At 37.3% G+C, this 13925-nt stretch overlaps 1 protein-coding gene across 2 annotated transcripts in view; it reads right to left on the bottom strand.

Moving 5' to 3' along the window:
• The window catches only part of LOC133529624 (uncharacterized), a 44853-nt gene extending 40844 nt beyond the window's left edge, over positions 1-4009 (bottom strand). For both annotated transcript variants that reach the window (XM_061867378.1, XM_061867377.1), the window contains exon 1: positions 2486-4009. In XM_061867378.1, the coding sequence (XP_061723362.1) occupies positions 2486-2831 (346 nt within the window). In that variant the 5' untranslated portion in view covers positions 2832-4009. The remainder of the gene's footprint in view (positions 1-2485) is intronic.
• Between the last annotated feature and the right edge of the window lie 9916 nt (positions 4010-13925).

Raw genomic sequence — 13925 nt, 5'->3', positions numbered from 1 at the left:
CATATAGATACCCCACACGTATGGGTTTGATGAAAAAAATTTTTTTTTAATTTATTGACGTATTAAAAAAAAACTATTCACTAGATCTCGTTCAAACCAATTTTCGGTGGAAGTTTGCATGGTAATGTATATCATATATTTTTTTTAGATTTTTCATTCTGTTATTTTAGAAGTTACAGGGGGGGGGGGGGGGACACATTTTTTCAATTTGGAAGTGTCTCTCGCGCAAACTATTCAGTTTATAAAAAAATGATATTAGAAACCTAAATATCATTTTTGAAGACCTATCCATAGATACCCCACACGTATGGGTTTGATGAAAAAAAATTTTTTTTTAAATTTTTATGACGTATTAAAAAAAAACTACTTACTAGATCTCGTTCGAACCAATTTTCGGTGGAAGTTTGCATGGCAATGTATATCATATATTTTTTTTAGATTTTTCATTCTGTTATTTTAGAAGTTACGGGGGGGGGGACACACTTTTTACCACTTTGGAAGTGTCTCTCGCGCAAACTTTTCAGTTTAGAAAAAAATGATATTAGAAACCTCAATATCATTTTTAAAGACCTATCCATAGATACCCCACACGTATGAGTTTGATGAAAAAAGATTTTTTGAGTTTCAGTTCTAAGTATGGGGAACCCCCAAAATTTATTGTTTTTTTTCTATTTTTGTGTGAACATCATAATGCGGTTCATAGAATACATCTACTTACCAAGTTTGAACAGTATAGCTTTTATAGTTTCGGAAAAAAGTGGCTGTGACAGAATCGGACAGACAGACTGACATGACGAATCTATAAGGGTTCCGTTTTTTGCCATTTGGCTACGGAACCCTAAAAACAAAATTCCTAAGAATCTATCGTAGCATTAAAGGCCACGTAAAATTAATCACAGCGGAAAAAGAAAATCCATAATAACGGAAATTCCTCAAGAGGAAAGCCGGAGACTAATTTCACAGCAAACCGAGCTAATTACCCGTTGGCATGTCATCGGTATGGAATTGGTAACGCGTCGTGTACACGGGCGGCAGATGACATGTAAAAAACTTAGGAAACGCTTGCACGGAAACAGTGTCGGTACACGGAATTGGTTACTGATGTCAAAATTCAATTATAATAATTAACTTTACAAAAATGCGTTACTCCTTTATGATTAGTTGTTTATGTAGTGTACTCTACTTTTACATGCAATAAAAAGAACAGGTTACCTACATTTGTCATTTACATATTTACTGCTCATAAACCTAACTTTGTGAAATCTAAAATAAAGCTAGACTTGGCGTAATGGAGTAATGGGCGTGAAATATTGAAACGACAGATTTAAGATAAATAAATTAAGTATCTCTATCGTCAGGATAGTGTAGCGATTTTTATATTCAATAAAACTAAAACCACCAAATGATAAAATTTAATAAAAATATAAAACTAGATTAGAGCTCGTTGTCGGACTGGGTAGATCTGTGTCAAATAAAGTGTAAATATTTTTAAATGAAAAGAAAATTTAACTACTTAAGAGAAGTGTGAATTCAACATTTCATTTTATTATTGTTATTGAATTATTGCATTAAAAGTTTACCAATTTTTCTGGTCATTATGCCCGAATTTAAAAAAAGTCGTGAACACAATCATTTTAACATTCAATCCAACTCTTCATTTAAATGTGAGCACGTAATCAATTAAAACGGTCTGCTAATGTACACCCGGCTTTACAAATATCATTCAATTATTAAAACGTTAAGCCATCAACATTTTCAATCTAAATACCATCTTATTATATTGCATTAAGGCTTAAATTGCTAAAAACTTTGTATTTGATTTATAACGTTTTGTTAAATTTACAACAAGCATGTGTGACGATATGGGTAACGAAGCATGATTTTTCAATCAAAGCCGGATTAATATTTATGTTCATGGTATTTTCAGCTGCTAATTATTATTTTCTTTCTTAAAATTTGACATAGGTATACTTATTTAAATCTTTGTACAGTCAAGTGTAAAAATATGGGTGTACACATGTTACTCAAAAATATGTCCCATAGCATCTTATTCCAGTGTAATAAGAGCGTAGTACCATATTTATGAGACGATTCTCTCGATACATATTTTTGCACTTGACTGTAGGTACCTATTGTTAATTAAAGTCTCCTTTTCTTGAAATTAATTATATTGAAATTTGAAAACTATCTAGACACCTGGAATTAATTAAGGATTTAAATTTACGCTTCTGTGACTCGGGAAAGTCATTAGAAACTGATTCGGATACATTTAATTATTTCAACTTTGCGCCCTTAAGATTATATCTATAGATAGAGGGTTTCTTTCTGTTGTTTTTTTAGTTACCTTCGGTTCCCTGTTTGTTTCTACTGTACTAACAGTTCGTTTTAGTGTCGTCTATCTTAACTGGTCACCAGTAGGCCTTAAATATAATTTGTCAGTTAATTTAACTTTATTATAATTTTCTATTAAAACTCCAACACTTACCTTTAGCAGTTCTGCTCTCGTAAACTTCCAAATCCACGACACCGCTCCTCTCCTCAGGCTTGGTCAACCGAAACGACCAGTCGTTCCAGTCGAAGCTGAACGCGTGACTCTCCAGGAACCTCGACAGGAATCCTTGTCTCGACCTCGCTTGCCGCAGCCCCTTCATTGCCACCGGCTCGATCGTCAGCGCGTCGAACACCCTCACCGCCCTCTGCTGTCTCATGCTCCTCACAAACTCCCTCGCCATATGCTCAATACACGTAGCATTATCACTGCAGTTCAACTCAACTATACCGGCTCCCGCTTGCGCCACCACCATACAAGCGATCAACAATATGGCAGTCATTTTGAACCAATGTCACTACACTTCAGCACTAAAGTCACCAATCCATTTGTGGGTCACGACTCCTTGATCCGCTCCACCTTCATCGGTGGTTAGTTCGTCAATGGGTCTTCGAATGCACTGCTGATGATTTTTATCCACGGTCACGGTGCTTGCCTCTGCAAGTCCGTGTGTGTATTTTTTTTTGCCGATGCCTTCACATGTGTTGGTATTCTAGTTGATTTACATTAGACCACTTTTCTTTCCACTGGGCGAGTTTGCGATCAATTATTTTCCGTCGAGCGCGTGTGTAAGGTGCAATCTCGTCGATCGAAGCGAAATGTATGCGAAAAAATTGTTATAAGCGCACGGATTCGTTAATAGGCCTGCAGGAATGATATTTTACTTTCGAATGTACTGTTAGCAAATAACTATTTTACTTTTATCGTTTTTAAATCACATATCTTTTTGTACTACTAGTACAATTTATTACACTTATTACCTCAGAGGAATATTATCTTACATTTATAACTAATACAAGGACTCAAATGGGACTGGCCAGGACACGTCTGCCGTATGCCGGATGACCTGTGGGCCAAAACAGCCACCCGTTGAGTCCCACAAATTATGAGGCGTCACGGTGGAACTCGTCGAAGATGGCGGGACGAGTTGACAGAGACCTCCAATGGTAGGAATACGTGGAAGAATAAGAGGGAGGCCTTTGCCCAGCACTGGGACAATATGGGCTCATAATAATACATTTTCTGTCGTATACTTAGTTGCATTCGTCCTAGTATTCGTTTTGATACATATCAACATGCAACGAATGTAAATTAGTCGAGAATGAAACAGCACTAAATAAACATGACGCTTAATGTTCTACAAATAGACCCAAATGTGATACCAGAGTGAAATGAAACGATGCTGATTATCATACCGTGTATCCCATGTTTATGAATTAACAGCCCATGAAAATGTTAGTTGTAACTTTTCTACTGATGCTACGCATGCAAAGTACCGTGACAAACGTGCGTGAGCACAACGGAAGGTAGTTGGACAATGTTCCTGAGACAACCGATCTAACATGCTCCATCGGAACTTATTATATTTGTTCTGCACCGGATAACAGCGTATCTTCTGTATCATTTTGTACATTTTGCCGAAACCGTTAAAAAAAAGTACGATTTTTTAACGAGCCGAAATGAAATAACATTTTTACGATTGATGTGCCAAACCATAGCCAAAAAGGGTGGTTTAAGATGGACATATTTTCAGAATATAATTTTTCAAGATCACATTTATACATATACAGACGTTTTACTATAAAACTTGGATCTACTGGTTAGATCTATAGAGAATGAAGGACTAGCTTAAATCTCAAATAGGCCCTTGAGGCATTGTAACAAGGATGCTGGCGGCATTTCCTCGTTGTATCGCAATGCTGATAAGTTATACGAGGAAGCCATCAGCTTTTCGGTCACCAGTTACATCAACTAGATGCTTCGGGATTTCTGCAAAAAAACTTGTGCGCGCTGGGATGGACCTAGAGTTTCAACGTCAAATGGTATAAATGGTACTCTCTACCGAAGCTCTTTATTTATTATGTTTCGAAATTTCGACGCGTTTTTACAAATGTTTTACAACTTTAGTCATTCTTTTTGATACACAATATGCTAGGCTATAGCATGAAGTGATACAGATAAGTTAAGATCTCGCTTCCGTGACATAACGGAACAAGGCAATAAAATATTGTAGCTTTGTTTACTCGAGCGGCAAAGAGCCAAAATCTAGGTCTAGACTGGGTAAAACTACAATCGCAATATCAAGGTAAGGGTCCGTCTTCTCACTCAGACATGCAAGTTTGTTAATAGTTTTGTTAGAGTTATTAGTTTCTCAAAAAATAAATAGTAGTGCAAGCTACCGGTGAACCGGGATTATTTGCTATGGTTATCATGCTATCTAATTTGTAATAAATTACATTTTTGGTACAAGCTTGTATCGATGATTGTACTTTTCTTTCCACAGGCAACTACTACTCATCGAGACAATTCTAACAACCCCAAACACACTTAGTAGTCGTAGTATGCGTTGATTTATTACAGAGTTTCCATGGCCACCTCCTGTCTCCATCATCAGATCATCCGATTTACATGCCAACCGGTTTGGCCCTGCCTACGAAGCTGATGGTCCCGGGTTCAAATCCTGGTAAGGGCATTTATTCGTGTGATGAGCATGGATATTTGTTCCTGAGTCATGGGTGTTTTCTATGTATTTAAGTATTTATAAATATTTATATATTATAATATATTGTCTAAGTACCTTCAACACAAGCCTTATTGAGCTTACTGTGGGACTTAGTCAATTTGTGTAATAATGTCCTATAATATTTATTCGGCTCAATTGAATTGGCTGCAAAAAAGGCGCAGGATACAAATATGACAACAAATATCCAAAAAATTAAAACATAGGGGCATAGATTTTGTCTTTCTCTTGCAGTTTCCAAAATTTCATAATGATTGGTTGCGTTTTGGAGGAGGAAACAGTTCTAAGCGAAACCTCGATTTATGAGTTTTTTGCGTGGGACTTTTAGTCAGAGCTGCAGTTGTCCTTATCGCACGCAGGCACTCCCGCCCACCGCAGCGCGACAGAAACAGCTTCAAAAATTCGAGATCTGAATAGTTGCTCAGCTAGGAATTGCTCTGTTCACGAATGAAATTGGTCCATAAAATATGGGTACCTAACTATTTATTTTGTAACTCGAATATTATTGGCCAAAAAAACTGACATTATACAGCGAAGTTTTCTAAATAGGTAGTTACCTAAAGTAAGTAATAAACATTTCATAAACTTTAGCCTCTCGGCAGAACTTATTTCTCTCTGAACTTATTTCGAACTACAGCTAACTACTTCGTGGCGATAAAGTGTATTGATCATTTACACATAGGTACATACATAAATACGAGTACATATACATACGCTGTATACTGAGATACGCGTCATACTCGTGAACGGGTGCTGTTTGTGGAGGCCGGTCTGTTTAAGCTAACTTTATTTTTGCGTATAATTACAGTGACACACCTCATTCGGTTCTCGTATGTTTCTTTTATCCTAATGAATGTTTTAATTATACGGAATTTTGACTCTTAAAGACTCAACACATCTCTACGGATAATTTGATAACAATCATTTAGTTCTAGCATTTAGAGATATTTACACCTCTAAATAATTTTAGATTTTTTTTTGTATCTCTTTGTGTTTATTGATGATTTATGACGACCAGTTTGGCCTAGTGGGTAGTGACCCTGCCTACGATGCCGATGGTCCCGGGTTCAAATCCTGGTAAGGGCATTTATTCGTGTGATGAGCATGGATATTTTTGTTCCTGATTCATGGGTGTTTTCTATGTATTTAAGTATTTATATATTATATATATCGTTGCCGAAGTACCCTCAACTCAAGCCTTATTGAGCTTACTGTGGGACTTAGTCAATTTGTGTAATAATGTCCTATAATATATAAAAAAAAATGTAAAGCCTTGCACCTGGATACGACACAAACTGTAGCTAACCAGGACCTGAGAAACCAATCGATTCTCTGTCTTAAGCAGAGACGCTTTCCATATAGATTTTCATTTGACTTGCCTGTTGCTATCTCTATTTCACGCGCATAATTACGAGTATATTGCTGTTACGTTCGCACCGTACCTGACAATGCGCGAGCTATGGAGATAGCAACAGGCCGGTCAATGTCCGAAAATCTATATGGAAAGCATCTCTTCTAGTACATTACGATACAAGTGCGAAAAATAGGAAATTCGAAACGAGTGGCGATAAATTAAAACACGACCGAAGGGAGTGTTTTAAATCGACACGAGTTGCGAATTACCTATTCGCACATGTATCGTACAACGTTTTACAGTACATATGGCCCTTTAAATGTTCGACACAGTAACGTAATATGCTACTTCTCGCACTAGTGCTATAAAGTAGCCCCATATGTAGGTGTAATTTATCTTTTTGATAGCCGTGTTAATTTGGCCGATGCCCGTAAGTCAAAAACTTCAACGTCTTTTTAGGGTTTCGTAGTCTCCTAGAAACCCTTATAGTCTCGTCATGTCCGTTTGTCCGTCCTCGGCTTTGCTCCATGATCGTTAGTGCTAGACAGCTGCATTTTGGCATGGATACATACACAGAACGGTGAAATAAAAACTACCAAAAATAATTTAGGGTTCCTCCTAAATGATTTTTTTTTGTGTGTGTTTGAGGTATCATTGGATAGGTATTTCAAAACGAATACGGGTCTACAAAAAACCATTTTTTTATAAAGTGATTATTTTCGGAAATAATCGCTTCGAATGAAAAAAAAAGATGTGTCCCCTCTAACTTTTGAACTATGGGTCCAAAAAAGATGTCAAACATATCAAAACTCTAGGCTACTGTCATGTCTACTGAGTCGAAAGTATTACGCGGTTTTTATTAGGGTTCCTTGAGAGGAAAACGGACGACCGCTTTTCCATACAAACTTAGATAACAAGACAAAGTGTGGCCATGTCATCGTTAATGTCAAATTTCTATTCAAATCGGTACAATGTTAGCTTAGAAGGATTCTATCGCCATTATTGTATCTGGAATTGATATTATGGATAATATTTTTACACATTTTAAAGTAATGTATATTATTATAGCTTATAAGAGAAATGACTGAAATAAAAACGAACATATTATTTTTGGAAGTCGTTATAATAATACAAAACCGAATAAAGTAAAAAAGGGGTAAAGCTGTTTTATAAATATCAAAGTGTGTGAAGTACTAGTTCAGTAATTAACACTATACGTGCCGACACTGTAAAACGTTGTATAATACACATGCGAATAGGTAATTCGTTCCTATTTTTCATACTTGTATAGTAATTTACTATTACAGAATGTCAATATTCAGCGAGGAAAATGGGGACTACGTTTACGTTTGTGTAGAGAGAGGTGTGCTAGGAAACTGTGGCCCTAGTGAAAATTAGTAAGTCTCGTGCAGCTCGGGTCAAAAAGGGTACCTATAGGGGCCCATTTCTTAAACGGTATGAGCCTAATATTATAAGTGTGTTGCCATGGTAACCCATGCGACTTGACAGTTCGTGGACAAATAATTTGAGTCTAATATCGTTCAAAAATGGGCCCTAGGTGCTTATGGAGTTTATTTGAACCTGAGCTGCGTGAGACCCTTTTTATAGCCACAGTTTTATTTTGGTAAAAAGGTTGAATCAATTCGTAATAGCCAGTGTGGTCATTATCATCATCATTTTTTTATTTAAGAGATTTTACTGGTGAGAACGTCTAGTTTTATTTTGACGCAAGATCGGTCATAGTGAAGTAAGATCTTCAATGTAGACGATAATACCATGTCATTTACTAAAGACATTTATTTATTTATTCGTATGGCATTTACAGAGTCGCTTAATTATAAATTATAATACAATATCTAAGTTCTTCACCCATTGCATTAGGTGAGTGAAGATCTAGGGCCTCTCCAACAAATTTCCGTATCGGGCAATTATGTGTAATGTGGTGTATTGTATAGTCTGCACTGGGGCCCCGCAGTCGCACGCTGGTGAGTCTCGCCAACCACACTTAAACAAGTAGTCCGCACAGCGTCCATGTTCGGTGCGGAGTCTGTTTAATTGGCACCATTCCTTCCTAGATGCTGAAAAGCCATACGGCTTTTTGGTAGGGTCGTAGGTATTTAGGCTGGGCTTTGGCAGGTTGGATTTCCACTCATCTTTCCAAGCGTCTTGTATATTGAATCCGCCTTAAGTATGTAACTTCTTGTATGTGTACGATAATGATTCTGACTTTATTTTAGAGTCATATTTATGCATTTTTTAGCAATTTTTTTAAACACAAATCGACCTAGCCCCAAACTAAGTAAAGCTTGAACTAGGCGCTGATATACGTACGTATAAATGCATACTTATATACATAGAAAACGCCCACGACTCACAGTGGATCGAAATGAATAAAAAATGGACATTCGCATTTTTTTCCAAAAATCCTATTTTAAAAAATGCTCTTCGGTTGAAAATGATATGAAAAATAAAAAATGTTTTATAAATTTTTTAAAAATGAGGCTTATTTTAAGCAGAAAAAAATAAAATGTGTTTTATTTGTATGAAACTGAAAAATAGGTATCTTATTGTAAGAAAACCGTAACCGATCCCGCTTTTAAACCTTTAGAATGTCATTGTCCTACTTTAGAACAGTAGAAAATAGTAAAAACCTTATCTGAGTAGGTGCCCGTTTTTTTTTTGTAGTCCAATCAAAAGTCAGTAAATACAACATTTTTCTTAGTGCTTTATTTTTTTTTTTATTAAAAAAACGGTATATTCATGACAATTTAGTATAAAAATAAAATATATATGACATTTTGATACAGATGACAATGATGATGTTTTGATTTTTTGTTGAAAAAAACTGTGTTCATCACACAAATAAATGCCCTTACCGGGATTCGAACCCGGGACCATCGGTTTCATAGGCAGGATCCCTACCCCACCGGTCACCGGTCGTCAAATTGAATTGTTTCTGCACTACAAACAACAAAACAGCGGGTTATGAAACCCATGCTTTTTGTTCACCATATGAAAGGTAAATTTGTATGAATTCTATTGTTGTAATTTTGCATTAATGACGCAACAAAGAAATTTAAAAAAAGGATGTTTCATATACTTAATTACAATTTTTTCTTACTTAGAATTAGTTTAAATTCTCAAATTTTAACGATTTTTACAAAACATAAAGTACCTTATATAAGAATATTCCCGTAAAGATAGCTTTATTTTCCAGGTAACGCAGGTTATTCCTAATTCCAAGAAACTGACCCATCATAATAAGAGTTTCTAAGGCTACTTTGTTCCTTGATTTTAGTGTACCTACTTATTTTAAGATTTTTAGAGCGCACCGCCAAAAAACTGCTTGACAGTTTGGCGGACGATTGAATTAAAGTAAAATATTGTAATTTTTGATATTTTTTGATGAACTAAAATAAATTTAATGTGTAGGTACTATCCTCTATCCGTCTTTGTTCGTAAAGAAGCCGTCAGACGACCCATTATTGGTATATGCCTACTTAAAAGCAATAAAAATGGATGGATTTTGCAAAAGTATCGTCATTGTTCTTAACTAATTAAGTTAGTAAGGTACTCTAAGCATCCATCTGCATTTCTATGAAAGCATAGTTTGACAATTAGTCAAGAATCCTATATTTTTAATATGTTTTTGACTGAAGTCTGCATAAAGTCTTTGTCTTCATTGGCTTCACTCTCATTTCCAATAATATCTTTATCGCTATGAACACATTTTAGACATAATTAATTTTCTTTGGAATTCAATGAAAGCTTTTATCGCAGCCATCGCCTATTTTCACACAAATAGCAGAGATTATGTATTTACTAAGGAGATCTTTACGGATTTCTTTAGCTATAACTTCTATGGCTACATGTGTAAAACGGATAGCTATTTCTGTACCTCTTTGCCATATATTGTGGTCGACGAGAGGTCATGCTTGTGCCTGGTACGGCAGTGGCGCTTACGCCGACTAAGGCGCTGGAGCTGGTGCCGGCTATGGCGTTGGATCTCATGCCGCGTACGGCATTGTCGTTTGCGTCTGGTTACGCTCTCTGCGTATTATAAGTCGCACAAAATACGACCGATGTTTATAAGTTTTGGGTTTTTAATGAGATAATATGCAATTCTTCAGATTTATTCGCAGGTCCTTCTATTTTTTTGGTCACAATTCTATAGAGTTAAAATCTCTTATTTTAAAGTTGCTTTAACCATCTTTCGTCTCCAGTCGAATCGATTACAAAATAACTAATAATAACTACACTTAAATACTCATTTTATTCGAGAATGATTTTTTCTGCTTTATATAAATTTGAATTGAACCCACGATTTTTGACCACCAAATACATATGAAAAATTAATGTGTGGAACAAGTCCCGTTACATACAGTGTGCGTGTGTCCTGGCTCGCGGTCGCCGGATGCAATTAGACGTCTAAAATTAAGGATGACTCGAACTGGAAGTGGTCCGGGTCCGGGCAGAGGCGTTTGACACTCCGCGTTTTACCCGAACCCGGACCATTCTTTATTCGTACTGTGTAGTACAGTCGGTTCATAATAACATAAGTATCCACTTTTCTATACAACTTAGTATGGCTACTTGGTTACTTAAGTTGGGGAACCGACCGTAGATCGTCACGATTAGATGCGACATTTAGGTACAAATGAATTTATCTCACAATCAAAATTAAAAAAATCTTCTTATCTGACCTTCATTTCTGCCAAATTGTATAAAGCTTTGTTGATTCAATGAAGGTTTTTTTTTAACTCAAGCCGTATTTTAACAAAATTGGAACATTGTCACAAACATGTATAGTGTACTCCTAGTTGACTAACACCTGAGTATGCTTGGTCAACTTTATAAATATTCTGAATGAATATAAAAAAGTTATAAAATGTTATCTGTTATTAACTAATTTGTCTCTCGAAACAACATTTGTATACAATTTCTATTAGTTATTATAAAGTATTTTGGACCAATTAACGCATTTTTTAACTGTGCGGAACCCGTTACACAAACAGTTCTTGTCTTGCCTCGCGGTCGTTTCCGTGAGGTAACGGAAACTTCGCTCGGGCAAAGTCAGGGTTGCAATTAAGCGGGTGCGTCACGCGCTGTCTCTGTTCACAAAGAACAGAATATGGTTAGAATGGTTATAATATTAAGAATACTAGTTATACAGATTTTACAGTTATAATATCTGCACATTCGGTAACAGTTTTTATTCGATTTTTTAAATTTGATTTAAAGATTATCATGAGTTTAGTTTTATATATTCCACTCGCTCTTACACGCAGCAACTATTCAACGTAGGCACGCTCGTTTTGTCGCCAAAATAGTGTGTCGTTTTATTTTTTATGGAATGTACGAGTATAAATGTATTTAATTTTTAGTTAGTTTATAAAGTATTTAAATTTTGGGTCTCGTTGTCTGATTCAGATTTTTAAACTAAAATTAATAAACAAACAAGTCGAAAATAAGTTGAAGTAAGGGTGTCTGCTTTCAGAAATATATCCCGTAATTTGGTAATGGAATTTTTGTTACATTTTTTTTAACATCGATGACATTCATTATATTTTATATCAATTTTTTTTTTACAAGTTTCGTTATGACTACCCAACTATGTACTGTGTTCAGGTGTGAATATAGTTTGAAGAAAACTCAGCCCATACCAAAAAGAAGATTTTTTTTTTTTTTTTTTTTTTTTTATGGAGGATAGGCAGGCGTTTGACCACGATCACACCTGATGGTAAGTGATGATGCGGTCTACAGTGGAGCACGCTTGCCTATGAGATACCTATTTACTCTAGCCTTGAAGAGATTCAGATTGTACTCATACGGAAACACAGACTCGGGCAGGGCATTCCACTCCTTGGCAGTTCGCATAAGGAATGTTGAAGCGAAACGCTTCGTGCGTATTTGTGGAATACCTACCATGAAGCGATGCCGAAGTGCCGATTGTCTGGTAGTCCGATGGTGAAATGGGGACGGAGGAATAAGGTTGTGCAATTCCTCAGCACACTCTCCGAAATGTATCCTATAAAAGATCGTTAGGCTGGCAACCTTGCGTCGATGCTCCAGACTTTGAAGTCGAGCATTCGTCAGATCGTCGTCATTAATAATTCTCTTGGCCCTCCTCTCGACTGACTCGAGCGCCTCAAGCTGGTATTTGGCTGAACCATCCCACAGATGAGAACAGTATTCCACACACGATCGGACTTGTGCTTGGTAAAGGTCGAGCAGCTGCCTAGGTGTAAAATACTGCCTCACCTTGTTGAGGATGCCCAGCTTTTTTGCTGCTAACTGTGCTTTCGACTCGATGTGCGGGCCGAAGTTGAGTTTCGAAGTCAGCGAGATTCCGAGAAGCTCAAGATGGTCGGTTATCGGAAGGGATACATTTCGGAAAGTAGGAGTCAGATGGAATGGACTCCGTTTAGCGGAGATAAGACACGCCTGGGTCTTACTAGCATTGAACGAGACCAAATTGGCTTCACCCCAATCGGACACTGCCTTCAGTGACACGTTCATGCGTTCGACCATAGCCTCTCTGAGTGACTGTATTTGGGCTCCACTAGCTCGTGAATTGGGTATGTAGCTTTCAACAACCGTAGTATCATCTGCATATCCGAACGTACCTGGTTTCAGCAGGTCGTTTATGTGGAGCAGGAAAAGGGTCGCTGAAAGCACGGACCCTTGAGGGACTCCGGCATTGATTGCCAATTGATCGGACGAGCAGCCATTAATGACAACCCGAATCGATCGATCCCTCAGAAAGTCTGATACCCAGTCACAAAGACTAGGGGGTAGACCGAAGGACGGTAGCTTGCTAATAAGGCCCTCGTGCCAGACCCTGTCGAAAGCCTTCGATATATCTAGAGAGACAGCTAAAGCCTCTCCATTCTTCTCGATGGCCTCACTCCAGATGTGCGTGGCATACGCTAAAAGATCTCCGGTAGACCTGCCTCGGCGGAACCCGTACTGCCGGTCACTGAGCAGGTCGTTCGCTTCTAGGTATGCCAGGAGTCGATTATTAAGTACACGTTCCATACTCTTACAGAGTATGGAAGTGACCGAAATCGGTCTATAGTTGGCAGGGTCAGCCCGGCTACCTTTTTTCGGTACTGGTTGCACATTAGCAAGCTTCCAAGACTTCGGAACCTGACCGGTAGCCATTGAGAGACGGAAGAGGCGCGTCAATATGGGACATAGCTCAGGTGCACAGGTTTTAAGTACTATGGCTGAAATACCGTCAGGACCACTTGCTTTGTTCACGTCCAGGTTTTGCAACACTTTGCGAATCTTGCGAAGATTGGTATTGATATATGATTAACTTGTAAACGATAGTTTTAGTATTAAAGTAAGTATAGTTGGATGAAGTTACGGCTATCTATGTATGATAATGCATACGTTTCAGTCGCTTCTACGCATCATATTCTTTGGTACAGGAAATCGTTTGTTATACCGACTTCTTCCACACTGCGTGTTTATATGCAGTTCCTCTTTACAACACC

This window comes from Cydia pomonella, chromosome 21 (genome assembly GCF_033807575.1).
Source record: "Cydia pomonella isolate Wapato2018A chromosome 21, ilCydPomo1, whole genome shotgun sequence".
NCBI classification, from domain to species: Eukaryota; Metazoa; Arthropoda; class Insecta; order Lepidoptera; family Tortricidae; genus Cydia; species Cydia pomonella.
The sequence above is the reverse complement of the archived record's forward strand: the minus strand, read 5'-3'. Positions and strand labels throughout refer to the sequence as shown.